The sequence below is a fragment of the Cinclus cinclus genome, chromosome 19 (assembly GCF_963662255.1).
Source record: "Cinclus cinclus chromosome 19, bCinCin1.1, whole genome shotgun sequence".
In the NCBI taxonomy this organism is placed as follows: Eukaryota; Metazoa; Chordata; class Aves; order Passeriformes; family Cinclidae; genus Cinclus; species Cinclus cinclus.
Window position 1 is genome coordinate 10,027,515 of NC_085064.1, and position 27,790 is coordinate 10,055,304.

The 27,790-nt window shown below is 48.8% G+C and overlaps 1 protein-coding gene across 3 annotated transcripts; it reads right to left on the reverse strand.

Moving 5' to 3' along the window:
• Window positions 1–2,585: 2,585 nt before the first annotated feature.
• Window positions 2,586–27,745, reverse strand: FKBP15 (FKBP prolyl isomerase family member 15). 3 transcript variants are annotated; one of them, XM_062505529.1, is made up of 29 exons: window positions 27,614–27,745; window positions 26,243–26,352; window positions 25,907–25,991; window positions 25,295–25,364; window positions 23,790–23,864; window positions 22,648–22,746; window positions 22,308–22,457; window positions 21,466–21,534; window positions 20,406–20,549; window positions 19,855–20,000; window positions 18,813–18,861; window positions 18,041–18,160; window positions 17,719–17,812; window positions 16,937–17,040; window positions 16,210–16,303; window positions 15,379–15,488; window positions 14,903–15,013; window positions 14,179–14,273; window positions 13,498–13,600; window positions 10,071–10,242; window positions 9,074–9,210; window positions 8,625–8,780; window positions 8,060–8,212; window positions 7,644–7,736; window positions 7,112–7,222; window positions 6,218–6,325; window positions 5,293–6,032; window positions 4,806–4,896; window positions 2,586–4,153 (listed from the first exon to the last, which is right to left on the reverse strand). In XM_062505529.1, the coding sequence occupies exons 1-29, from the start codon at window positions 27,664–27,666 to the stop codon at window positions 4,079–4,081; spliced, it is 3,717 nt and encodes a 1,238-aa protein (XP_062361513.1). In that variant the 5' UTR covers window positions 27,667–27,745; the 3' UTR covers window positions 2,586–4,078. The 3 variants fall into 3 exon arrangements, with proteins under 3 accessions (XP_062361513.1, XP_062361514.1, XP_062361515.1); XM_062505530.1 differs by lacking the exons at window positions 22,308–22,457; window positions 22,648–22,746; XM_062505531.1 differs by lacking the exons at window positions 25,295–25,364; window positions 25,907–25,991; window positions 26,243–26,352; window positions 27,614–27,745 and adding an exon at window positions 24,822–24,898.
• Window positions 27,746–27,790: the final 45 nt, after the last annotated feature.

Sequence of the window (27,790 nt, forward strand, 5' to 3'; positions counted from 1 at the left end):
GGAACACCCCCTCTGTCCTCCATCCCACCGTCCCCTCCATTCCCACCGCCGCCTCCATCCCATCCGCCAGGCCGTGCCGGGGGTGGTAATGGGTGACAGGAGCTCAGGGCAAGGTCCTCTCGGGGACAATGCCCGTACAGAAGTGCCAGCGCTTCCCGGAGCGTGGCAGTGCCGGGCTGCCCTTCATCGCCAGGGCCACCACAGCCCCACGAGCTGCAAACAACCAGACAAAACAGCTGGAGCATCGCCCGTGAGTCTGGACACTTTCTGAGGTTGAGGGCAAAAGTTAAATAATATTGTAAAAAAGCACCCTTTGGTCCCACGCAGCCCCAGCAGTGCCGGGCAGTCGGTGCCTGCAGCCGGCCTGTGCTCAGCACAAAGCTCCCCTGTCCAGCCCTGGAACCCCGAGGTGGCCGTGCCAGGGCCAGGGCCACCTCCTGCAGCGGTGACAAACAGACCCCAGGGCCGGTGGGAAATGGGGCTGTTGCACCCGCTGCTCAGCTGGTCCTAAAGGACATTAACAACGAGAGAAGCTGTGCTTAGGAAGTATGAAGAATATGATGGATTTGGAAGGGGAACGGGGAAAGAGCAGCAGGTGTTTTAGGGGCGGCAGCTCAGCGCTGGAGGTGGAGCGTTCCCTGCGCCGCTCCAGCGCCCGCCGGGAGCCCTGGGGCCGGGCTGAAGTTCAGGAGGGGCGGCTGCCCCGGCCCCTCTCCCCTCCCCGGGTTCGCCCATCGCCGCCCCCCCGCCTTCAAAAGCGGCCGGGCCGGGCCGTGCCCGCGCAGCGCGATGGCAGCGGGGCCCGAGCCCGGCCGGGAGTGCGGGATCTGCTACGAGGCGTACTGGGGAGCCGGGGGGGCCCCCCAGCAGCTGCCCTGCCGCCACTCGCTGTGCCAGCGCTGCCTCCGCAGGCTCGTGTGCCGCGCTGCCACCGTGGCCTTCGTCAGCTGCCCCTTCTGCAGGACGGTGACGCTGCTGCCCGAGCTGGCCCCGGCGGTGACAGCGGCCCCGGGCACCCCGCGGGGGGAGCAGGAGAACAGCGGCGATGCCACCCCGGGCCCCGGCCAGGGCTCGCCGCGCTCCGTGGCCGATTTGTGCTCGTCCCACGGCCCCGTGTTCGCCGTGAGCAGCTCGGTGTCCCCCTGCGGCCTCCGCCGCGGCTCCGAGGGCCCCCACGCTTTCGTGCTGGGGCTGCTGGGCCGGGGGCTCCTGCTGGACACGCAGCCCCCGCCGGCCTCCATGGAGAACCTGCGCCTCGGCTTCGCCGCCGGCATCCTCGTGCTCATCGTCTCCACCTTCTTTCTGCTCGTGTTCCTCAAGTAGGTCCGGATGGCGGAGGGGTCTCCCATCCCACTGGATCCCGGTGGATGCACCCGGTGATGGGTCAGGGACTTCTCGTGCCGCTGACACCTCGGTGGGCAGGGCCGGGGCCACGGCCAGGGCTCAGTACCTGCCTGGATCCAGCCCTGGGGCCCGCAGGACGCTCGGCTGCCCCGCACGAGATCCCCCGGGCACCAGACTCTTTAAAAATTAACTTATTGCAGCGCTTTCCTCTCCCCGGGGCCGAGACCGCAGCATTGCCCCGGTGCAGCCCCGCCGGCGGCGGGGACGAGCCGAGAGGGGACGGGAAGGGTCCCGCAGCGCTGCCCTGAGGCCGAAGCTGCTCCAAGGCAGCTCAAAGCCCTTTCCCGGGAGGAGAGGACCCGGCGCGGTGCCCGCAGAGGGAGGAGGCGGCCGGGGAAGGGCTCAGCCCCTCAGATAAACGAGACATTAAACCAGACTTGGGCCCAGCTCCGCGTCCGGGTGTTTTTCTGTGTGTCCATGAGCCTCGGCAGGCAGGGCAGGGCAGGGCTGAGCACCAGGGCCAGGATGGAGCAGGGGGTTCTCCTTCCCAGCAGCCCCTTTGGGCAAATCCTCAGCAAAATCCTCCATGGTTCACCCCCCCTCTGGCCAGGACTCGGGACCTGGGGCCAGGATTAGCCCCATCCCAGCCCCTGAGGCAGCATCGGCCCTGGCACATCCCTCCCTCCCTGAGGCTGCTCTGCCCCCTTCACCCAGGCAGCTGCTCACACAAGCACAGGACAGACAGGGTTAATTTAGATCCAGAGCCTGAGCCCAGGCCGAGGCAGATGCCCGGGTGGGGAAGGGGGTGTGGGTCAGACCTGCTGGGCCTGAAGTGGGGGGAACAAGTTTCAGTCTCAACTCTTGCACCCCAATCCCTGCTCAGGGCTCCCAGCAGAGCTGAACCTTACTGCAGCCCCAGAGCAACTCAGGAGGGACTGGGTTCTGCAAAGCCCCGGACATGCCCAAGATCCCCTCCCCTAAAATATGAGGAGAACGAGGCAAGCGTCCTCTGTGCCCAGCACAGTTCTTTGTGCTACAGCTTCTCACACCAGCACAGGCCAGTGTGAGAGCCCGAGGAGCCACAGCACAAAGGGACCTTCTCTCTTAGCCAAGGAGAGGGCTTCAACAACAGACAGCAACAGCTTCTAGATCAAATTATTCCTATTTTAAGTAAGAGCTAAGTTGGTTTTCAGGTGACAGATAAAGCCAGACTAAAGTAAAACCACTTCAAGCAAAAAAACACAGGTTTAATTGCACTTTATTTTCCAAGACGTGAAATGCAAATCCCTCAGGGTGTCTATGTGTAATGGGGAACAAGAAGTGGAACTTGTTAATATGAGCAATGATTGCCCCAGGACACTGCACAGACAGGGCTTAGGCCACATCAGGGCACTGACACCCCCAGAAAAATCTAGTTTCAAACACCCTCATAATATTCAGCACTGAGTAGTGCCCAGGACAGCCCAGCTCAGGTCACCCTGCATAGCAGCAGGGTGGCTGTCACAGGCTCTGGTCTCAATTTCTGCTGCATTTGTCAATTGGTGGCACTAAGGGTGGGGCACAGGAACCTGCCACCCCCCCCCCCCCCCAACACCCAGTGCCCTGTTGGGGGTTTTCCTCCCAAGAAATCACCTTTAGGGGGACACAGGTCAAATTCCAGTCAGAAACTGTAAAGGCAGGTATAGAAAACAGAATTAGTAGAATTAGTTTAAGTTCTTTTCACTTTATGAAGGGGTTTATTTGTTTTAAAGACATGTGTTAGTGCCCATGAGTGGCATATAAAAGTACTGCGAGAGCCTCAGGCTCTTTACCCTGCTCTGTCCTCACTCCTTTCCCCTCCTGGTCCCCTCTAAGTGCAGGGTGACACCCTGAACTGCCCAGCCCAGGCCTTGTGTCCCACCCATCTCTCCACCAGTGTAACTGATGCTGGGAGGGTCACATTTTAACAGCAGCAGAGCCAAAGGCACGGGATAGGGGCTGGGCTGCGGGGAAGGACTTCCCAATCACACAGCACATCCCAGAGCTGTGGTGCTGCTCCCATAGAGAAACAGAGCCCAGCAAAAACCACGTCAGCTCTGGGCACAGGAGAGCAAACTAACAGCACCCATCACAGCTGCTCAGGCCCTGGTTTACCAGAGCTGCAAGAGCCAGCAGCACCTGTGCCACAGCTTGGACTCAGTGCCCACCTGAGCCCCCTCAGCCCTCGGGGCTCCCCAGGCTGCTTGTGCAGAGCCAGGGACTCACAAGAAACACCTGACTGGGATGCCTGGGGAAACCTCCACTGGCACAATACTCAGACACAGTGGGGAGAGGGTGCAGGGTCCCTGGGAACCACCCTGAGAACTAAGACAAATATTCCAAGGAGTTCATCACTGGGGAAGGAGATTTTAGTCTGATTTTTTTAACAGGGTATTGCCACTGCAGGGTCCTGCCAGACTTGCTCTGCTGAAGCTCTTCACCAAGTTCCTATTTGCATAAAATTTGAGGTTAATGAATCCAGGACTCAGGGGAGGGGGATAGTGGGTGGCTCCTGCACTCAAGCCCAGCCCCAGAGCATTTGGCAGCTCGAGTACCCACGAGTGCAGAAGAGCCACCTGGTGCCAGCCCCATCCATCTGCAGGACAAGAGCTGGGAAGTCCCTGGTCACTCCCAATGTCCCACATGTGCAGCTCGCCAAGGGCTCAGAGCACAGGAAGGGGCCATGCCCAGAGAAGAGGGCTCAGCAGCCACATCTTCATCCCAGCCAGTCCAGGTCATCATCATCGTCATCAGCGAAGAGTGGCGCAGGAGGGGGACGCCCCTTCATGCTCTGCAAGGGACACCAGAGGGAAACTGGTCAGCCCCAGCAGCTTCCTGGCATTTCATAATCACTACACAACTGCTCTGAAATCTCTGCCAGCTTTGAGGAGCTGCGAACTAGAAGCCTCATTACCCAAGTTTTTATTTTCATGTGATGGTTTAGATTTGATAGCAGGCATAAATTCTTGATGGAAAGGAACATAAAACATTGGCACAGGCTGCTCAGGGCAGTGAGGAGTCACCATCCCTAGGAGTATTCAAAAAAGGGGGGATGTGGTACTTGAGGACATGGCTCAATGGTTCATGGTTACATGGATGGCTGGACTTGATAAACTTAAAGGTCTTTTCCAACCTTAAGGATTCGGTGGTGCTATGATTTCAGGAGCTGCTTACAGGCCAAAGGGATTGGAGAGGGGCCAAACACTAAAACCTTCCAATTAACCTGGCAAGTGCACTGATTTCATGTCAGCAGGAGTCTGCCATCCCTCCTTCAGCCAAGCCAGCCCCTCCCAGCTCAGTCACCAACCCCAGACATTCCTGATTTACACAGGCAATGGATGGGGAACTCTGAGCTCAGCCAGGCCTGCACTGCCACACAGAAGATTTTACAGACAAGCTATAGACTGTGCCCCAATCAAAGTCCCAAACACCCAAATACATACCACTTCCTCCTCATCCTCCTCTTCAGAGAGAACTTGAGGCTTCAGTGGTTTAGGAGATGCTGTTTCAAAGAACTTGTCATCCTCAAAAAGGCTGCAAGGAAGTAAAGAATGAGCAGCTGTCTCTCAGAGGATGGGATTTGCTTTTACAAGTTCTGTTACTGAGAGATGGCAAAGCTTTGTCACTGAGGGAAACCTTTGTGGCAGGTACTGTTCAGCAGTGCAGGGCAATTCTGGGATCTGGCAGGCACCAGAATCACTGTCCAGGAACTGCACACTCCCCTGGGAATGTTCTCCACTGCCTCCAGCAGACATGAGGCCACTCTGGGGCTGCTCCCAGTGGAATGTACCCTGGGCAGCCTGGTCTGTGCCAGGTCCTGGCTGAAGCCCCAGCCTGTGCTGTCCTGCAGCAGGGACACACCTGGACCAGGCCCTGGGCCTGCTGCTCTCCCAGCCCCAGCTGACCCTGGCACCCAGCACCACCCCTCACCTGGAATCTGTGTGCCTGGGGCTGGAGCCCAGTTCCTGTGATCCTGGAGTTCCTCTCAGGACAGCTGAGCCTGGCTCTGCTCTGCTGGACACTGAGGCAGGTTCCTGCTCTGAGCCAGCTCCATCCCACGTGTCTGTGCCACTCCCTTCCTCCCCATTTAAGGGAGGAGGCTCTAAACCTCCCACAGCCTCCTCTGCTTTCTGCTCCACAGCTGGATGTGCTGGAAGCACTGCCACATCCACCTCTCCTGCCTTGGCTCCTGGAACAGAAGGTTCTGCAGCTTCTGCCTGCAAAGACACTGCAGAGGGACCCTGCTCTGGGTCAGCTTTCCTGATGGCAACGGTGTGCAGCCCAGGAACAAGCTGTCCTGCAAGTACAGGCCCCTTCTCAGCATCCAGGCTGGAATCAGCTGTGGGAGGGAGATGCTCCTTCTCTGTCTTTGCTTTCTCTTCTTTCACCCCCTTGCTCTCTCTCTCCTGCTCCTCCTCAGGAGCTCTGGGCCTGGCAGGGTGAGGAGCAACCTGGTCTTCCTGCTGAGACTCCAGGGAGCCTCTGGTCACTTCCCTAGGATCAGCTGGAGGTGCAGTGCTCTGTGCTGGGCTGTGCTGTAGGGGCTCTTTGTGCTCAGTCTTTTCTCCAGGTGATCCCTCCTGTCTCCCTGCTCCTGTGCCAGATTCCTCGTTTTCACTGCCATATTCTGGTTTTTCCTGCTGTTTGTTGAGCAGCTGCAGTGTCACAGTCTGGAAAAGGGAGTAGAGAGAACACAGGCTATACCCTAGATACAAACCATCACAGATTCCTGTATCACCTCCTCCTACCAGACTGCTCTGCCAGCCACAACAAATTCTCCTTCAGTTATTTCAGTCTCACAGTGCAGATTTGATGTTTTAGCCCAAGGCCCTCTCTTCTCTCACCAGTGTCATACCTTGATAGTGTTCATGACAACCCCCAGGACTGTCCTGCCACTGTACATCTCATCCAGCTCAAATTCACCCCGAAGAGACTGAAATACACCATTCATTATCTTCTTTACCTGTAAAAGAACATGATGGGAAACAGAGATACAATTCATTAGCATGTGAAACACTGCACTCACCATCAGGCACTTCACCAAGGGAAGGACCAATAAATCCAGACACACAAGTGGTTTTTATCAAGAAATCTACTTTCCAAACCAGAAATCCTCACCACATCAGGCCACTTTAACTCAGAACCACTCTATATGACCTAAACTTATCCCACCAAACTGAGGCAGGCTGCAGAAAGCCAAGGTAGACTGGCACCTCTTACTTTTGTTTTTAAATCAATCTCAAATGTTGAGTTTTAACAAGAGGAAACAAAAGTCAGGCAACAAAGTGGGCAGCAGAAAGATGGAGTGAGGCTGCTTAGGAGGGACAGGACATAGGTAATGGCTTCCACTGCCAGAGGACAGGGATGGATGGGATATTGGGCAGGAATTGTTCCCTGGCAGGGTGGGCAGGCCCTGGCACAGGGTGCCCAGAGCAGCTGTGGCTGCCCCTGGCAGTGCCCAAGGTTAGGTTGGACACTGGGGCTTGGAGCAGCTTGGGACAGTGGGAGGTGTCCCTGCCATGGTTGGGGTGGAAATGATGAGCTTTAAGATCCCTTCCAACCCAAACCATTCTGTGTGACCATGATTCTAGGATAAGATCCCATCCTTTGTTCTTCTGCAGACTGTTACTATGAACTCAGTACTCTGTGGAGAAAATTATATTTTTCCTTTTTATGTCAGTTCAAAAAGAAATAATTCAAGGTAAATCCATTTGCTTAGGAAGGAGAAATACTGGAAAGTCAAGCTCACTTGCTCAGTGAAGTGTGCAGGGGAAGATCCACCCTGATCCTTCTGTAGGTCTCTGATCCGTTCCTCGTAGCGAGCCTTCAGCAACACCACATCTGCCTGCAGGGCTGAGTACTGCCAAGGGAAACCCACCCTCAGAGCTGCTCCTCACAGAACACAACACCTCACCTCCAGGGGTGACTTGGGCAGGGTTTTAGTGAGGCACTAACTCTGAGTGGTGTTTTAAGCATGTCACAAAAGACTTTGCTGAAAGCAACAACACCAAAATAAGAACACCCAAGCAAGCCTTGGAGAACCATAATTGTGTCATCAGCTCCTCAAGTGCCACCAAGAATAGCTGGGTGCAGCATCACTGAGATCCCCGTGAAATGAAGGCAGGGTCTCACTATTGGGCCTGTCTGGTTTGCTGAAAACCACGTGAAATTATCCCTTCTCTACCATATTCTGCAACTCCCATCCTCATTCTTCTGGACGAGCCTGAGGCTGGTGGTCCCTGCTCTCCAGTTCCCATCCAGCTGCTGTGTTATTCCTTTACCTTCTCTTGGACAGGCTCCACTTCCTCCAAACGTTGCTGAACCTCAGACAATTTCTGTTCCTCTGTTTTTTTCGACTGTTTGAGAGCTGTGAGCTGAAACACAAGAACAAGAGCAGGTACAGCCCCTGGCAGTGTCACCCACTCCAAACAACCTCTGCTCACCAACAGCTATCAGGACAGTGCAGATAACAAGTTGTAGTTGTTGCTGTAGTTCAGCACTGTCAGTAGCTTGGCCCTCCCTCCTTCATAAACTCATCAACCCAAGAGATAACTGCAGGTGTAGATGGCTGAGATCAAGCTCCATAACAGGCAGGAAATTAGAAAGTCAAGCTCCCATTCCTCCAAGTAGGAGAAGACTGTTGGTTACAGCTGCTGCTATTAAGTGGCCATTACAGCAATAAAGAGCAGCCCTTTACCTTCTCTTCCAGCTGGGCCACCTGGTGCTGCAGGGAGTCCCTCTGCTCACACAGCTCCTGGCACTGCCGGGTGTGCTGCTCCTTGGCTGAGGCCAGGGCACGCTCACATTTGGCTTCACACTGGGACTCCAGCTCTGCCTGGATCACTAACAGCTGCCCATGGCATAAGAGAGACCATCAGGAACACACACACAGGATCTGTGTTTGCACAAGAGGTGAAAGCCCAGGGCTGGACACCCAGAGTGCAGCCCAGTGGCTGCCATCAGCTCCTACCCACACCTCTCACTTCAGCTTCAACCACAACCCTCCAGGCTGGCCAGAAGGTCTGGCTCAGATTTCAGACCTCTTGGCATATTTCTAAACAACCTTTCCCTCCTCACAAGTCCCATACCCTTCTCTCTACTACAATGTCAATTTGGTGCCTATCCTTTCCTCAGTTTGACCCATGAATTCAAGCAGGTAATGCTTTCTTTCTTCCCCCACCTGAGCATTTTCACATTATTTCCTACCTGTAGGCTCCCACAAGCCCTCCAGACCTGGAGCAGCAGCTCCCCTGAGCCCTCACCTGCTCTGCTGCTGCCTGGTCAGTCGAGGTCCGGGCCTTTTTCAGGAGCTGCCGGAGCTTGTCCAGCTCCTGCTGGTACGACCTGCGGATTTCTTCCATCTCTTCCTCTGCCTGAGCTCTCTCTGAAAGAGATTTCTTCTTCCTCTCTGCAAGATTCTGCAATACAAAACATGACATACAATAGGCAGCTTTTCTCCCTCAGGCAGAAGGAGGTTCTTTGGGCAGGGAACTTCATCACTTGAAATCAAGATGAGGTTATCTCTGAGGTAAGGAAGGTTGACACATTACTGGGTAAGACATTAAATAAATAAATAAAACCCCACATAAGCACATAGGATCCACCAGCCTGCAGATGAGTCAAGCTTCACTCAACTTACATATTTAAAAGCAAGAACCATTGGTTAGCCTTCAGTAAACAATTGAAACTCTGTTGCTGGCACTGGCCATACCCTTTCCAGACTCTCCTTTTCCACTCTCAGGTCTGTCAGCTCTTCCTCCAGTGCTGCAATCTTCATATCCAGCTGTTTGCGGCTCTGCTTCTCGGCCTTGAACCTGCTCTGACTGTCCTGAGAGGCTTCTTGGAGCTCTGCAAACAAACCCCCACATTTCCCTGTGAGGCTGGGAGCAACTTCCACTACAGGGGAGCACATTTTGGGGGCTGATGGGGAGGAACAGGGTCTCCTGTACAGTGCAGTCAACAACTCTGCTCGTGCATGCAGTGGGGACTAGAATTTATCAAGAGCAGCCTGTTCCAATGCTTTGCAACCTTTTATGTGAACACATTTCCTAATATTCAATTTAAATTCCCATTGGCACAACTTGAGGCCGTTCCCTCTGCTCCTGTCCCTGTTCCCTGGAGCACAGCCCGACCCCCCTGGCTGTCCCCTCCTGTCAGGGAGTTGTGCAGAGCCACAAGATCCCCCCCGATCCTCTTTTTCTCCAGGCTGAACCCCTTTCCAGCTCCCCCAGCCTCTCCTGGTGCTCCAGCCAGTTCCCCAGCTCTGATCCCTTCGCTGAAATTGTTCCAGCCCCTCAATGTCCTTCTTGTCATGTGGAGAACAGAAGTGACTCCAGGATTCAGGGTGGGGCCACAGCAGCGCCTAACACAGAGGAATAAAGGAACACCTCAAGTTTATCTTAACTTTTCATCCACTGGAACATCTCTGGCTGCTCTGTCAGATGCTGGACAGAAAAGGCAAGAGATTGCTCTACAAAAGGCATCCTTATAACAGGATGATTTTGTTTGTTGAGTCATCCCACTTTGTCTTCAATGGTGACAAGGATGCACATCCCTCAAATATTTCAGTGCATCCATATCCTTCTTCCATCCCCTGTGACTGATCCTAGGGAAAGCAGGAAGATACCCCAGAGGACAGGAAATACCCATGACTTATAAAAGGAAAGAGCCATGAAGGAGCTCTCAGGGGCAGGCAGGAGCAGCCTCACCTGCCACCTGTGCCTGCAGCTTGTTGAGCTGTGCCTCCTGTCTCTCTGCATCCTGCACAGCACAGGAAAGCTGCTTCCTCAGGTCCATCTCCTTCTTCTGGTGGGCGGTGAGCTCTAGCTGCAGCTGGGAAACCTGGGCTGTGGCAGCTGCCAGCTCCTCTGCAACTTTGGCCTGGAGCACAAAATGGAGCAGGGAAAAGGGAGGGGGGAAAAATGGGATGTGTGAGGAAGCAGCAGAACTGTTCTCTCAGGAAGAGCTGGAAAAGGGTTGGAAGAGGCCTTATAAGGGAAGACATCTCCAGACTGAGGAGGTATCAATGACTTTTTCGCCTTGTCAGTTTTGTCCACACTGACTAGAAAGCTGCACGAGGCCACCAACAACCTCATCACCACATCAGTTCAACCCAGTGAGTTTTCCTGAAAAGGTTAAGTGTCTGTAAGCCTGGTACCAGTGCCTGGTGCCTCTGCTCAGTTTTCAGGCTATGAAAACATCTATTTGAGTAAAAAAGCCTGGGCTCCAACATCTGATTGTCTTCCATAAGCTTACAAGTAACTGAAGAGCCATTTAAAACAGAGGCTGGTCCCAGCCAAGAGAGCACCTTGTCCCCAGAGCACACAGCATGAGGTTGCCTCAGCTGCCAATGGGCAAGGCTGGCATTTCCCAGCACAGTTCTCAGTCATTTGGGGACCTGTTTAGATTTAGGATTGCAGAGAGCCAGTGATTCACCTAAGACCAGGCACTAGCACAGCTTGTTAAGACAACTTGTAAACAATGTTAGCAGGGGCTCAAGGCATCAAGACAGACAAAGTCCCGTTCCAAATCTCATTGAGTGACACACAAACTTCAGAGAATGTTCTGCAAAGACAGAATTTGCACAGGGAATCCCTAAACAGCTTCCACACCTCTGCCTACTTCAAGATTCCCAACAGATTTTTCCCACTCTTGTAACAGGTAAGGCCAGGAGAACTAGATTTGCTCTCTGCTTTATCACTTTAAGAGAATTCCCTCCACATGAAGATCAACACCTTCTGGCACAGAAAAGCTGGGAGCAAAATTGTTCCAACTATGGTGATGATGAGGATGCTCTGACCTGGAGGGCTGGAATACCAAAAACCACTCATTTAAAGAGGAGGCAGCATTTCAGAGAGTGGCCAAAACCAGATATGCTTCCCTCTTGTGCTTCCATAAATGTCCCACTGCTATACTGACTCCTGGCTTCAAAATCAAACCCCATGGCACAGCTAAAGTCATCTAAAAGTTATTTTAACCCTGGTCTTTGTCTTTAATGGCAAATAAAGAAAATAAAATTAGGAAATCCTAAGGCAGGAAGTGTTACTAGAGAGAAGTTTCTACAGAGGATGCTTCATGTTCACAGCTCAGCTCCAGCCTCCAGCTTTCAGGCACCAAGAATCCTGGCTGACCTGTACCTGCTCCGACAGTGATCCTGTCCTCCCATGGGGAGTGGAACAAGCAGCAATGTGAGAGAATTCTTGGAAAGGGCTCCCCAAGAAAGAGGGGGCCAGTGGGGAGACACTGCGAGACTAAAGCCCTTTTCCCAGTGAAGGATCAGTGCTCATTTAAGCTCTGAGACAATTCTTTTCATGCCAATCAGTTTCTAGTTGAAGAGGAAGCTGGGCTGGCACTACCAAGGGCACAACCATCTACCACCTACACAGTCAGCAGACACTGCCTCACCTGGTCCCAGCCCCGATCCGCTGGCAGCATGTGCTGGGAAGAGAAAGCAGTGACAGGAAACAGGAAGGGTTAAGAAAATAACTTGAAAGGCAGAGGCATTCATCAGCAGAAAAGCACAATGCTTCATAACAGGAGCCCAAGGCATGCCAGAGAAGCCTTTAAATTACTCCAAGAACTGTAAAAGCAGAAAAAGGGAGTGAAGCCTGATGTAAAAAGAAAGACACTAAAGGTATCCTTAGGGTATGTCACACACCAGAGATGGGAGCAGTCCTGGCTGTGACCTGCAGTGGAGAGGTGAAGAATTACTTATGGTTCCCAAAGCCTTCACCTAAAGCTGTGACTTGCTCTGCCAAGGCCAAAGATCCATAATCCAAAAGCAGCGAGTTACCAACAGCTCAGAGATCCTGTGTACAGCCAAATAAATGGAGAGTGCACATCTGTGCGTAAACAGTGGATAAAACAGCTTGCAGTCCTCTTCCCTGGTTCTGCCTGTCCCTGGGGATTCAGTGACTGCAGTCCCAGGGCAAGCTGGAGTAGATAAAGGGAACAGGAAGGAGTATCAGCGTTCATATTTCCAGTCAATACTCCCACAGAACCAGGGGAAATATCCCAGGGCAAGTCAGGGCTTTCGTGGTCCGGCCTGAAGCCTGTTCATGTAACACCACCCCTAAGCACTGACTGCTCAGACAGTGGGGCCCTGCTGAAGATGAGGCCCAAAAGACTCCTGAGGATCTTATACTTCCAAAAGATGATTCTTCCCAAGTTTTATCGTACCAGCAGGATGATGTCCTCACTGAGAAAGGAATTTAATTTATTATTTCAGTCTGACTCATTCCTGGCTAGAATCTCCCACACTTCTACATATTGTGGGTGTGCAGCCTGGGCTGGGGGTGGAAAAGCAGCCCCCTCCCTGTCTGCTCTCACCACTACCAGCTCTTCCCTGCTCTGCTCTTTACCACACTTTGGAAAGCTGCAGTTCTGGTCAGCTTTAGGTGCACTAAGTTATGGTTCTCATGCAGAGGAAGCATTTGTCACCTCACTTTTGAACTGGAGAGAGACAACCCAGCAGGAGAGCACAGAGCAAGACTGAACTTGGTGTAATTTAAGAAGCCAGTGCTTGAGAAAGCAGAGCAGGCATCATGCAGTGGCAGAGCCAAAACAGCACTCCTGGGCTAGGCTGGCCTACAGGGATGGTTCAGGATATGCAGCCATGCATAAAAGCAATTAACTGATTTAAAAGCTACTTCCCAACAATTCCTGTCATAAAAGCACAACATGTTACTGGGAGAAACAAACAGCTTCTGATTAGTATTAAAAAAAAGGCACGAAAGTGCAATGAAGAAACTCCAGCAGGAAATGTCATTTCTTGTATCTATATTCATTTATATAGGAGGAATAAAATGTTTCTGGAACTACCTGTGCAACTAAATAACTGAAGTCTTTCCAACTCAAAAGCCCTGTAATACACAATTCCTCAACACATTGGCCACATGCCTACACAGTTAAAAATAAAACAGACACTTTCCTACAAGATAAAAATATTAAAGTTGCAATAGCATGAAATGGTTATATCCTCTGTGATGCTTTGGTCATGAAAGCCATCAAAACATCCAATTTTTTTTCTCTCAAACAAAAAAAGTTCAGAACTGCAGCTGCCTTCTAAGAAAACTGCCTTGATTAACAAGGCCTGTTTTAATTCAACAACCCTGGCTTTGTTCATGCCACCATTACCTTCTCCTGCTCTGCATGCAACACTCTAGCCTGTGTGTTCTCATTTGTTGTCTGCAGGGAGTAGTTCCTCTGCTCCATCAGCAGGTTACTCTGCTCCACGTACCTGTGAACAAGGAGAGTCTGTGGGCATTCCTGCAAACACAGGGCTTGGAGCCAAGGGCTCAGACAGAAAAGGTGACATTCCAAAGCACTGCTCTGCTGAATTCATGACAATTTTGCAGGATGTGCTGCACTAAGGCTGATCTCAGAGGGGTGAGATCTCTGGCACAGCAGAGATTTTATCAGCTGGGATAAGTGCTTAATCTCTCTGAAAATGTCTCATGTTCCAAGAATTTCGATAACTTAGTATCAGCTGAATATCACAAAGGGCACCACATCTCCCACAATTTCATTTCACTAAAAAGCCAGCAAAAACAAAGCAACTCTCAGAAGCAGGGCAAGTGTGCTCACAGACAGCATGAGGGATTTTATTCTCCTTTTACACATTCATGTTTACTGTAAACCAGAGTTCTGGGGATAAGCCCTGAAGAGAAGGGGTGGGAGGAATCCTTAACACTTTCAATACCTTAAGAGAAATAATTTAAAATATCAGAATATGGCTGTCTCCTAACAAACACCCCTCAGTTATGCTCAAGTGTAAGCTGGAGAGTCTGGAAATGCAGCAAGGCTTCCAGCCCTTACCTCTGGTTGCGTTCAATCAACTCACTGATCTTCTCATTCTGCTCCTCAATACGACTGCTCTTCTCAAATATCTCCTGCTTCAGTCTCTCATTCTCCTAAAGCACAGCTCAGCATGAATATTCAGCTTACTCTGATTTCCTTTCAGCATTTCCTAAACCTTTGTTTTGCACAGATGCAGGACAGTGGTGATGCTCAACCTTTCTGTGGTAACAGCCCAGGAAGGCACTGTGCTACATTTAGCAGAATCCTGGCACAGGAACATGACTGCCAAATCTCATTCTAGAAAATGCTGTGTCTGGTTGGCTTTTTTATCCACAAACCCCAAAGTTTTAAGACTGCTGCTTAGAAAGGCTTCAAAGCATAAAATTTAGTAGTGAATAGCAGAAGCAGTATAGCATTTCTACAATGCTATACTTCAGCTGTGAAATTGTTTTGCTGGAGACTGAGTGTTAAATCCATAAAGGTTTGAGAAATTGAACTTCTCCCACACAAACCTTTCGTCAAGGCCTATGAAATACCCACAACTCTGACTCAGAAAACACCCAAACCCCAAAATGCTAAGAAGAGCTTTTTGGAGGGGGGAAGAACGATGGAAATCACTAAGTCTCATCCTAATTCTGGCCATGCAAGACCAGAACCCGGGGGGGATGGACATTTGATATCATTAGGGGTAACACTGAGCCCCAGCTCCTGATGGAAGTGAAACCAGGCTGGCCATGCTCACCTGGATGATGCGCTGGATGTTGCTCATGATCATGGAGGCTTCCATAGTGACAGAGGAGATGCCAGGCAGCAGGGAGTTGTTAGCAGTGCTTTGCTTCTTCAGCTCCTCCACCTGCAGGGATTAAACCCTTCTTAAGCCATTCGAAATGCATATATGGGCACAGGTGAGAGGTGCAAAGAGGTATTTCACTGTTCCTTCTGCTTAGCTGCAGGGAATAGGCAGTGAACCAAGTGTGACACCTCCCAGAGGGAAGGGAATCCTTCCAAACAATGCATCACATTATATTCAAGACAGTAAAACAGTACCTTTCCTCAGGCCTAAGCTTTGTTTCTTCACAGCAGCTGAACTGCTGCCACTTGAAGGTGTGATAATATTGGGAGTTTTACTCATTTACTATATCACTTAATGCAGGCATTTAAACAGAGCCAACTGCTCTCAGCACACCTGGAGAGCAGAAATGTCCTGAGCAGCCATACCTTGGCAGCCAGGTGATCCATTTTATCCACGACTTTGCTCACAGCCAGTCGGATTTCAGTGTTGTGCTGCCGAGCTTCTGTCATCAAAAAGGAGGTGACATCTCCAAGTGCTTGAAGGGAAAGGAGAGATATTTACAGTGATAAGGGGGAATACCTGCACAGAGACACAGCAAAAGCTGGGTAGCATGAAGCCTGCCAGCAGGAAAGCCACTCTCTGCCTGGAAATAAAAGGGACGTGGTATTTGGAAAACAAATAATGTAGATATTTCCCAAGTAATGTCAACAGGCAGGTTTGAGTACAGGAAATTCTTGAGCCATGTGACAGCTTAGCTCAACAAGAGCAAAGCCCCCAGATACACCAGAGCTGCAGAGGCACAATCAAACCACAGCAGTGAAGGTCAGCTTCTGAAACTACACTGAAAAAAACAGGCCCCAAGAAATGCTCAGCTCCACTCAAGACTTCAACTGGGATGACTTAAATGGTTCTTTAAATGCCTTTGGTCCTTCCTAGGTTTTACCTTTTATAGTTCAATTCTTTCCCTGGCTGGTAGGGAGCTGGTTGCTATTAGTTTTATTTATAACTGGAAGCAACATCTACCAAATTGCTTTAGTAATACCCAGTCTTAGGAAGACACAGAAATTCCACCCCCTTTCACACTGCACAAAGTTCTTTAGAGTAAGAAACAGATGGGTATTTATTGGGAAGTGTTTGCCCCCTATTTGGTATTAAAAATAAGCATTTCTGAAACAGCACAGCTATAAATCATCATCACAAACTGTTTGCTGCAGGAGTTACAGCCCTCTGAGAAGCAGGCACCTTTTGAAACATACCTTGGTAAGGAGCAGGATACATCTGCCCCACAGGCTGGAGTTGAGAGGCAGATGCAGCAGTTTGGGGATAAGCAAATGGCACTCCTGGATATGCCTTCAAGGACAAGTTCAATAGGTTAGAATGTGTTTTGCTACTTCCCCACATCCTCACAGTTTCATATTTTTTGTTTAATATGAAGGAGCAAGGATGATGTTTGGGAAAAAAAAAAATCCAAGAGTTGGAAAGTCAAAATACACAACAGTCATTGTGAAAAGAAAATAATACTCTTCTTTTGAGGGTTAGTTAGTTCCAACCTTCACTCAAATTTCAGCAAAACTGTCCCCCTACATTTGTGAGCATCAGATCAGCACATGAACACCTCCCTCTGAAGTTTTGTTAATTTGAACACAAGTTTATTTCCTAAAAAGGGCTCCAAAGCACAACACCAAACTTGATTGCAACTTGACTGCTCATATCTGAAGAGCCTGGAAATTTTTATTGTATCCATTACAAAATCTGTTATTAACAAAGCCTGGTTCATCCTTAGTTTAAGAACCCATCATAAAACAGAAAATCAGCCTTTTCTAAATAAATTTTAAGAGGCATATGATGAAAACCTGAGAATACCAAAGAGTCACAGAAAACAGCCTGGAATTCTCATCCTCATGTTAAAGTCCTTTCTCCCAACAATGGAGAACAAGGAGAAAGGACAGAGATGCCAGTATTGTCCTTAATTTCATTTAGTACCTGAAAGCCCTGTGCTCCTCCAGGCAGAGCTGAATGGGGCTGGATTGTTGCAGGAATTAAAGCAGCAGAAGATACTGAAGGTGCAGCACCAGATGCTTGAGATACTGGAAAGGAAGAAATAAATTCACCATACTATAAAGCAGCTCAAAAGAATTTAATTCACCTAGTATGAAATGGCAAAAAAACCCAAAACCAAACCACTAAATAGACAAAAGTTTAACAAAAGCCTGTTAGCAACCTTGTGAAAATTAAATCCAGTCAAGCACATGATAATGGGTTGAGAGAAGAGTAACACAGAAATCCCACTTCTAGCTCCATTTAAACAACCTCTTTTCAATCAAACAGATAGCCCTAAAGTTTACTGACACAAGGCATAACTCTGATTCTGAAGGCTGCTCAGCTGACCAGTACCTGATGTGACCATTCCAGCATGGGAAGACACATCCAGCCCTGCAGAGCTGCCAGCCTCATACTGCCCTTCACTTGGATTTCCATCATTCCTAGAAGTACTGTTCACTGGGAAAGGGTTTGTAACACTGCATTTACAAATCTCAGTGCCCAGTGACAGGACAGCTCAGGCACAGTGGCTGCTCCTCCTCAAGCACAAGATTACAATGAAGAAACACTCCAAGGATTGTCTTGTGCTCCATGGATTAGTGGATCATGGATCAGCAAGCCTTATCAGAAGCTGTCAGCTCCTATTTCAGTTCCTGGAAGGAATCCTCTGTTCCTACAGCCCTCATGGAGTGCAATGGGAGTACAGCAGCTCCCCAGCACATTACCTTGTGTGGACACTGTGGGCAGCACAGCCTGAGCTGGCTGGGAGGGTCTGCTTGAAGCCACTGGCTGTGTTGTCCCTCTCAGAGTATTGGGATCCTGAAAACATTTCTGCATGTTACAAGAAACACCAAAGAACAAGCCAACAGCCTGAGCCCAAGATCACTTGAAGCAAGGTGCTACCCCAGGAACCCAAGTGGAACCTTCCTGTCACAGAACCAGAGCAGATTTCCCCGGACAAGGGCAGAGCCACTGTTACAGATCCCACTTTAAGCAACCCCCAGTGTAGGAAAAGGAGTAAAAGAGTCACACTGCTGTGACTGGTACCTCTATTTCTGAGTCACTGGAGTCCAGCTGGCTCCCTGCTGTCCCAGCAAGGAAAGGCAGCATGGGCTGTCCCATTTTGGCCATCCGAGAAATCAGTTTTGCCTTTGCTACATCTGGGTTCTAAAAGAAACATTTAGTTACTCTCCCTTTGTCTCAGCAAAAGCTTTTGTGGTATTACAAACACTTCTACATTTCTCGCTGATTTTTAACTCAATTTTTCAATGACTGTGTGAAAATCTACTCTTCAAGCACACAAGGAAGGTTAATCTGGCTTGTTTTATATATTCTCTTTCTGGGATGACAGTGCTGTCACTACAGAGAAAAATCTATCCCTGCACAAAACACCAACAAGAAAATGTGTGAGTTCAGGAAGCTGCTTAGCAGCTTTTTCTGTCTGGGGGCACAAAGCCTTCTCATGCAGCTCTATAAACTATGTCCCAATTCCTTTGTTACCTATTTTAAACATGTCCATTTATCTCAAAAGACAACCACCCTCGTGAACATCCACATGGTCAAGGTGACTTTGCACTTAAGAGTAGGAACTGGGGCTGGAGTTCCTGAGGTCCTGGTAATGACAGAATCATTAAGGCTGGAAAAGACCTTTAAGGTCATGAAGTCCAACTGTTAATCATCAAGTCCAACCATTAATTCCTTCAAAAACAAGGCCCTAAGCTGCTTACATGATGTGTCACTATCTTCAGCAGTACCCAGAGGTTAAGATGAAAATAAACTTCTCTACTCAGGCTTCAAATTAGGAAAAGCCAGCACTTACTGCAAGCTGCTCACTGATGGAGTTGGACTTGGCCCGAACAGCTGGCTCCCTGCAAAGCCAAACAGGTGTGGAGATAAATCAGGAGGAAATCAGGAGCCAACATTTTGGATTGATAAATACTGTTAAATACACCTCTCCCTAGGAAAGCTGTTCTCATACCAACAGCATTTCTTTTAGCCTACGCTTATGGAGCACTCTTGGCAGTGTTATCTGTAAATATGTTCAGAATACCACTGTGGCCCATTGGAACAGCTGACTATAGAAAGATAATTTTGTTGATTGCTTTAACAACCACATTTTGGTATAAATAAGTTTAACCAACTCCAATACCAAATTACTTATGGATACAAGAGCAGCACTTACTTGGACTCCCTAAAAAGGGTGACTGATCCATTTAATTTAATGAACAGAACAGAGAATTGTTAAGGTTGGAAAATACATCTAAGGTTGAGTCAACAACCACTAACCCAGCCCCAGCGTGTTCAGTGCTAAACCCCATCTTCAAGTGCCACATTTGCATTCTTTGAACACCTCCAGGGATGGCAACTCCACCCTGGGCAGCCTGTGCCAATGCTTGTCAGTGGTTTTCCTAATATCCAGCATAAACCTCTCCTGGAGTAACTTCGAGGTAATTTCCTCTCCCCAGTCACTTGTTACATGGGAAAAGAATACCCCACCTGGCTACACCCTTTTTTTCAGGAGTTGTGGAGACTGAGAAGGTCCAAACTGACAACAATGATGCCAGTTGAGATGAGACAGCTGTTAGTCCAGCACCCACACAGCTCAATCCCACTGGATGTCAGGAATGCTGGAGAGGAATGACTTCCTTCATTGGAGCCCATTCCAATTGCTTTAATCTGGAAGTCAGCACTCAAGCAGAAAATTCCAGCAAGTCCTGCTAGCAAGCACTGCTCTGCCACATGGAGGGCACTGAGCTGGCACAGAGGCCCACATTTGCCAAATGATGTGTTGGTGCAGCACTGTGCTAATGAGCACCAAGAGCCTGAACACAGAAAGTTGTTTAAGCCATGCTGCTTCTTACCCAGGCTTTGGAGGGATGCTGGAGGGAGGCACTAAACCAGTGTCTGAGGAGAAGCCATCTGAACTGGGAACTGGAGAAGGTGCAGGGGAATCCCTTGAACTGACACTCAGCCCATCTGAACCAGAGCACTCCTTTGCCAGCTTCACCTTAAAAAACATGAAACAAAAATAAAGATGTTTTTCCTGGGTTCCTGCAAAAACTTTCACCATTTACTGCGATGCTACTGCCTGTGGAGCTCCTGCACTTCAAGGAAAAGCAGACAACTGATTCAGAGCTGAAGGAGCTCTCATTCCTCCCACAGTATTTTGTTTTCCCAAGTGACTCACAAATAAGACAACTAAAAGATCCCAAGACAGAGAACAGACAAACAGCCTTGAGGGCTTTTCTGGGTTTAGGGTTCTGTTTTGGGTTGGTTTGTTTGCTTGAATTAAAGATACACATCTTGCTGGGGTTTCTAACAGTTTCTGAGCTGGAGTTCTCACACTAACAGCAGGTTCCTCCCTTGCAGTCACAAAGCAGATGGAAACAAACATTTGGCAGGAGACACTCACCCGCCTGATTTCCACCTCAAACACCAGAGTGGTGTCTGGAGGGACACGACCAGCCACACCCTGAGCCCCGTAGGCCCAGGCTGGAGGAATGATGAGGAACCTTCGCCCTCCTTTCTTCATGCCCAGCATTCCTTCTTCCCAACCCTTTGGTTTGCACAGGCCATGGAAGAGAAAGCAACAGTTGGATCAGTGACATTATTTACCCCAATTAAGACAACTTCAGACAAAGGTTCCAAAACACATATAGAAAGATTCTTGCAAAATCCTGTTTATTTTCAATGTGCAGCACCAAACCTTGGTCTTGCCACAAATCCTGAAAGCCAGTTGTAAATTCCAGTGTTAATCTAAGAATAAAGATGCAGCTCCACCACACAGTGGCGACCTCACTCAGCATTCTGGGGAAGAACTGGACTCCAAAGAGATCTGAGTTGCTCTGGTTAGATTTACAAAGCAACCAAAGAAAATAGTTGTAATGAGGGATATGAAGTCAGAGCAATGCAAACTGCCCTAGCACTGCACAAGATGGCTCTAAAAGCCAGGCAAAATTAGTAAGATACAGGATAAAACAAATAAAGTAGACAAATAGCACATCTTCAATAAAAGACAACTGGTAATAGGTCATATATGAATTATATAGGTCATACATGAATTACTCAGGTCTTGGAAGTGACCTGAACAAAAGTGTATCTGACTCAAACTCTGATTTTATGGGATAACATAAGGGTATGTCGCAACGTCTGGAGGAAAAACTGTTTCCTTTAGAAATACAGTTCCCTAAGAACAAGGGAATGGATTAAGTGACTTCCAGAAAAACAAAGACAATAAAACCCCAACTCCTCAAAACAGGAAGTTTTCTTTTTGCTGAAGAGGACAACTCCTGTCTAACACTGATACTGAAAAGGAGACTGGGCTCCATTGTGTAAAGCTTGAGTGAGTCACTGTCACAGAGTGTTTGCTAATAAACGAAACAGAAATAGAATGTATGAATCCTGAAAAAAATCTGCAGTAATTCAAAGCTCTGAGACTTGAATTATTATAATGAAAGTGCCAGAAGTTGTACCTTGATGACCTTTCCAGATCCCAGCTTCAGCCGCAGCAGCTTGTCTTTGTTTACATTGGAGTCAAACACCTGCAAAGTTGAAAAGGAACACAAAATACATGGATTTCCCAACTGTTTCAAGACTCTGAATGCTGCTTCACACATTCCATAAACTCCTAGAACCTCTGATTAAATGCTATTTCCCATCCCATTACTACCAAAATTAATTCTCAGCCATAAGACAAAGCTTTAGTCCATTTCCTGAAGTACAATTTCATGAAGTGAATGGTAACTGCAGTCTCAGACATCAGACCTGCTTTAGGACAGGACTGGGTAAAGCAAAACACAACATTAAATATTCATGTCATGTCCCAGTCACACAGGGACACCTCCTGCTCTGTCACTCAGATGGTTTATAACCTTTGAGATCAAACATGTGCCCACAGAAGTTTAAAAGCATTTCAATCACCTCCCCCTGAACTGTAATGGAATCATAGAAACATTAAGGTTGGAAAAGCCCTCTAAGATTACCAAGTCCAACTATCCCCCAGCACTGCCCTGTTCACCACCAAACCACATTTCAAGCACCACATCCAGATGGTTCTTTAACACTTCCAGGGATGTGAGTCCACTGCTGCTCTGGGCAGCCTGGCCCAATGCTCAACAACCCTTTTAGCGAGGAAAAATTTTTGTAATATGCCAGAATCCCTTAATATTCAATAGGCAATACATATGACCCCACTTACAGTGCCATAAATACCCAAAGGAAACCTTTAACATCAACACCAGTACTATGCTGGATGTGCAGGTTCCTGCCAGGGACTGTCCCACTCAGCATTAAGAGGTGGCAGAAATGTCTTTACCTGTCCAAGCCCGTTGTTCTGGAACAGCCATCCTGTATAAGCAACTTCCAGGGAGTCTCCTCCTTCCACTCCCTGCCCTTCTCCCAGGAGGAGATCCTGGCAGAGGACTGAGTCCAGTGCTGGGGAGCTGTTGCATTTGGCAATGCACACCTGAAGAGAGAAAGCCTGGTAGTGTCTCTGGCCTTTAATGGACAAGTCCCACTCATGGATCTGAAGCATTCCTTGCTGTACTGATCCAGCCCACACTAGAAATGCACTGCCAGGGCATTCCACGTCTCCTTGTGCTGAATGTTGCTGATTAAACATCCTCTGCTCTACAGAACCACTGATATGCAGTTACCTGCTTACTGAAATCCACTGCTGCTTTTTCTGACTCAAACATGATGGACCAGTTTTGCCTCTGATCATCATAGAACGTGCTGTAATTGTTGGGCTGAACCTGCGGGAGAGGAAATCAGTTCGATCTTAGGCATTAAATGAACTAAAACCTCACATCCAAAAAAAGCTTAAAATAAGAGCTACCAAAATTAAGCAGGAAGAACCCTGCTGTTCTACTGCCCAAGTTCAGAATTAGTTCTTATTTATGTGTTCATTATCATGGAATAATTATTATAACTCAAATATGTGAGCAAATATTAAGTTCTTCCTAGATGCTGCAGTTCACACAGGAAGGTGAAACCTTCCCAAAACTTCCCTGAAACCTGGTTCTTTAATATATACTGAGAACTTTTAAGTGCAAGTAATTTACATTTCATAGTTTACTGTATTTAGGCTTCCAGAATCAATTGGAGAAGTCATTGCTTCCTTACTTCTAAATCCGTGTCGTCAGAAGTGACTATAAAACCCATTAATTTTTCAAGAATGTGCTTATAAAATTAGAGAGCAAGGTCTAAGCTGGGACAGAAATTTCATTATTTTGGAGTGAAATTTCTAGCTTTCATACCAAGAAATTTGATGTCATCTGATAACAAGCTAAGAAAAGTGAACCAACACATCAGTCTTCTGGCAGAAACCAACTTCCTGAGAGATCCCATTTTAGAGCTCACAATGCTCCAGATTGTTCTCAACAGCAGGAAAATGCTGAGTGCAAATTTTCTGAGAGAAAAAATTTCCTTGCTGTCACTTCCTTCTGCTTACTCAGTTGTATTTTCTCAGACACTTAACTAGAAATTCTCAGCAAAAGGAATTTTGCTGTTTTTATCCATTACAGGGCTGCAAACTCCAAACACCTCTGTGAGCACAGGTAATAATTTACCTCCTACAGGGGCCTTGGTTTGGAAATCTCCTGAGGTGTTCTGCCAAAGGGAGCTATCACAGCCTCTTGTGCAATACATGAGGAGGAGAACAGTCACACTGGGACACCTCCTGCTCTGTCACTCAGATGTTTGATCTCAAAGGTTATAAACCAGGCTTAAGGGAGAATTTTAGAGCCAACCTTGTGTTTGAGCTGATTAAAAATGCTTCTCTAGGCCAGAGTCTCACCGTGAGCACGAAGCCTGGGTGGATCCTTGCAGAGGTGATCTGTTGCTGCTGACTGATGTAAAGGAGGAGCCTGTACTGGATTCCACAAGGAATTAGACAAGGAAAAAGAACAAAAAACAGGAACTCAGAATGTCCTCAATTCTCAGGTGCTTTGTCACATGCAGAGCCCAAGGCTCAGTATTTATTTGTCAAATATACCACTGCAAAAATACTTAACACTGTTTCATAGCACGTATTACAACTGGTTTATTTAGCTGCAGCAACCAAGCAAACCCATTGTTTTATAGTAAGTAAGTAACATGCTTTAACTACTTGCATATTTTTTACAGTTACAGTAGAAAAAGATGGTGCACTAACTCTTCCACATACAGAACTCACCACACATGGCATCAAACCATCAGAGTGTCATTCAGATTGGAATAGACATCCAAGATCATTCCCCTGCACTGCCAAGGTCATCACTGACCCATATCCCCAAGTGCTATATCCACATGGCTTTTAAACCTCTCCAGGGAAGGGGACTCCACCACTGCTGTGAGCAGCTGTGCCAGGCCCCGATCACCCTTTAGGGAAAAGATATTTTCCCTAATATCCAGCCTAAAGAAGTTTGTGTGTGTAAACTTTTATCTTGGCATAAACCTACTGACATAACAGAGCTGGAGGGAGCTTTCCAGGTACTAAACAACACAGATAGGAGATTTATTAACATATTTGGCTCTACTAAACATAATCTATTAAGGAAACATGTTTTACTTTGTGCACCTGCACTGGACACAGCTCAGTCATGAACTGGGAAGGACCTACTGACTGCTCCCAGCTGGATGTGATATCACACAGGCAAGCCTGAGGAAAGCTGCTTCAGCTTCCTTCTGCACTCCCTGTCCTCCCCAGACCCTGCAGAACAACACAGCTCAACACTTCCCAGATCACTGACTCAGGAATTTAGTTACCAAACCAAGATTTATTTTGTTCTTGCCAAAGCAGAAGCAACTTCGTGAGATGCGGATGCGGAATATGCAACATCATAAATACCAACACCAGGGATGGGTAGGAGTTTTCAAAGCAGCTTTCAAGTGCACCAATTCACTGGACATGTCAGTTCTGTCTTCAGAACTGGGAAGGAAAGAAGATAGCTTTGCTATCAAAAGAACAAAATTTGAGCAAAGCATCTCTATAGTGCTGGACAGAATTCTACTTTAAACCCATTTCCACGTGCACAAATATGTGACCCAGTTGTCAAAGTCATTCTGAATAAATACCATAATGACTTCCAAAAACACTGCCAACTATTTCAGGCACAAGTTGTAAGAGATCTTACAAATTCATGGACTGCAGGAAAGAAAGATGGCACCAAGGTGGATGGCTGAGCCTCAAGAAAGCCCAGGTGGCAGAAAGGCAGCAGGAGAACAACATCAAAAGCAAAACACCTGGAAAGCTCACAGAAACACCATCTCATACCAGTGAGCCCTCAGCAAGGCAGAATTAGGGAAGGAAATGTCTCTCACCTCTTTGGCAGCATGGTTCCCCACTACAGCTGCTCCATACTTGCCTTGCTTCAAGTACTGCCCATTTGTACTGGAAGAAAAGAGAGACATTCAGCTGCACAACTGTCCCTAAGTCTGAATTCTTCAGAGTTCAGATCCCTTTCCTCAGGCATAAAACATCAGGCAGCTTTGCTTAGCTTAGAGATATTCCTGCTTGCACAAATTGTGGAGTGAGTTGAAAACTGCTCTCACAGATCCAGGGCAGAAGCGTTTTTCCATGATGGCAGTATCACACAGTTTTAGTGCTCTTACTCTGCTCATGCCTCAATTCTCAAATGCATGAACCAAAAGCATCTGCCAGAACCTCTTGAAGCAGTGCACATCTCAACCCAGCAGCCAGGACACAGCTCCCAGCCACGGCCAAACCCACAAACTGCTCTTTATCTCAGAACTGCCTCACCCAGAGCTGCAGTGTAGTAACTTAAACTGTTCCTGAGCAGAAACTTCCATTGCCTTGCAGCATTTCTACCATGCAAATATGACAGAAAACAAGCATCTCTTCCCATTTATCCAGAAATATCTCCCCTCTAGGAGTAGGGACAGACTGCACCAAGTCATGCAGAAGTCACTTACTATCGATAGGCGAGCACTGCGGTGGCCACCAGCACTGAGGGGGCTCCTGAGGCTGCCGGGGCCACTGACACCTTCTGGGCCTGGCCTGTGGGGACAGAGAACAGGGACAGCTGTCAGAGGCACAGGACTGGAAAAATAACTCCAGTAGGAAGTCACAAAGAAACAAAGACTTGTATTCCAAAGCCACCCAAGGCCAGTTGAAAATCCAGGTGGAGGAAAACATCACTGAGGAAAGCTCAGGGAATTATTTGCTCTGCTCTCTTCACAAATGTCCTTGTTCTTCCCATACACACTTGCTGCTCAGTGTGTTCCTCACTCTTAAGGCCAATTACTCACCAGGTGCTGTCTGACCCTTCTTGGGCTGCTTTGGTGCAGTGAACTGGAAGAATTCATTTCCCTGGCTTGAGACTGTTTGATCCAGGCCAAAGAGAGAGGCTAATCTGGCTCTAGAAAGGGAAATAAATCCATTTAACCTTATTTAACATGGGCATTATACCGAATGAATACCCTTAACTAGAAGTTATGCCACATACAAAGTGTTTACCATCACTCTGGAAGTAAACAAAGGCTGTAGGTTAAGTTGCTTTAATTTTGAATAGGCAGAACTGAAGATGAAGACGTTGGGAGAGTGGTACAATTGTGTTTCATTTCCTCAAAAATCAACTGAAGGTATAAGAACTGAAACTACGCCAAAAAAAAAAAAAAAAAAAAAAAAAGCAACTTTAAAGTAATCATCAGAACGAGCTTCGCATAAAAGAGCTCATTCTTCCAATACCCAAAACAATGTGTGACAGAAAAACCACCAATCAGGTCCTGGAGGGTTTTTTTTTCTTTAAGTGTCCAGGAAACACATCCTCCCCTTAAGTTTTAAAATGGGGGAAGCTCTCCCAGCTAAGAGCAGAGGATCCAGTGCTGGAGGTTACTCCTTCAGGAGACATTGTTAGCAATTTCACTGCTTCAAGAGCAGTTACACTCAACCTATTCCTGATATCACAGGACAAGGGAATAATTCAAACAAAGGATGACACCACTGTCAGTGAATCTCCTTTAAAAAAATATAACTAAATTTTCTATAAAGACAGAGGATTAGTTTACAAGAGTTGCTAAAGAGAAGCTCCTGGAGAGGGGTGGGGAGTGCACAGAGCTGGAATTGCAGCTCTTGGAGCGGCGACAAGTCAGCGATACAAACCCCTGTACGCGCTCCACATCGACACGGTCCAAGCGGGACCCTGGTGAAAACCTGGGAGGAGCCAGCGCTGGGTGAGCAGCCCCAAAGCGGGACTTTAAAGACTTCCCACCCACTCCTTATTTAAGTGGAAATACCGAGTTCTCTGCCCTGGCTATCCCAGAGCGGCCCCACCTACCCCTGCGGGAGGGGTCCCCGGGCGGGACCTCAAACCCCAGACCCCGTGCCCCGGGCACACCGGGCCCGCACCGAGCCGCGCCGGCAGCCGGACCCTTCTCGGGCCGCCCCTACACCGCTCCCGCGGCAGGGCAGGAGCGGGGCACGGCCCCGGCGGCACCCCCGGTCACAGGACGGACCCGGTCACTCCCCGTCCCCGGGCCCGCTGCACAGCGGACGGCCTGCCCGCCCCTCACCCCCGCGGGCCTTCCCCGGGGCCGCGGGCCTTCCCCGGGGCCACGGCCCCGCGGCCTGCCCGGGCGGCCGCGCCCTCCCGGCGGCGGGGAGAGGGTCCCGCCGCTCACCCGCTGGCCGGGGACAGGAAATCGGCGTCGTCCTCCTCCGCCGCCGCGAACATCGCCAGCGACCGCCGGGGCGGGGACGGGCGGGAGGCGGCGGCGCTTTACGGCCCGGCGGCACCGGCACGGAGCGGGGCGGGGCGGGAGCGGAACGTCACAGGGGGCGGGGCTCCAGTGGTACAG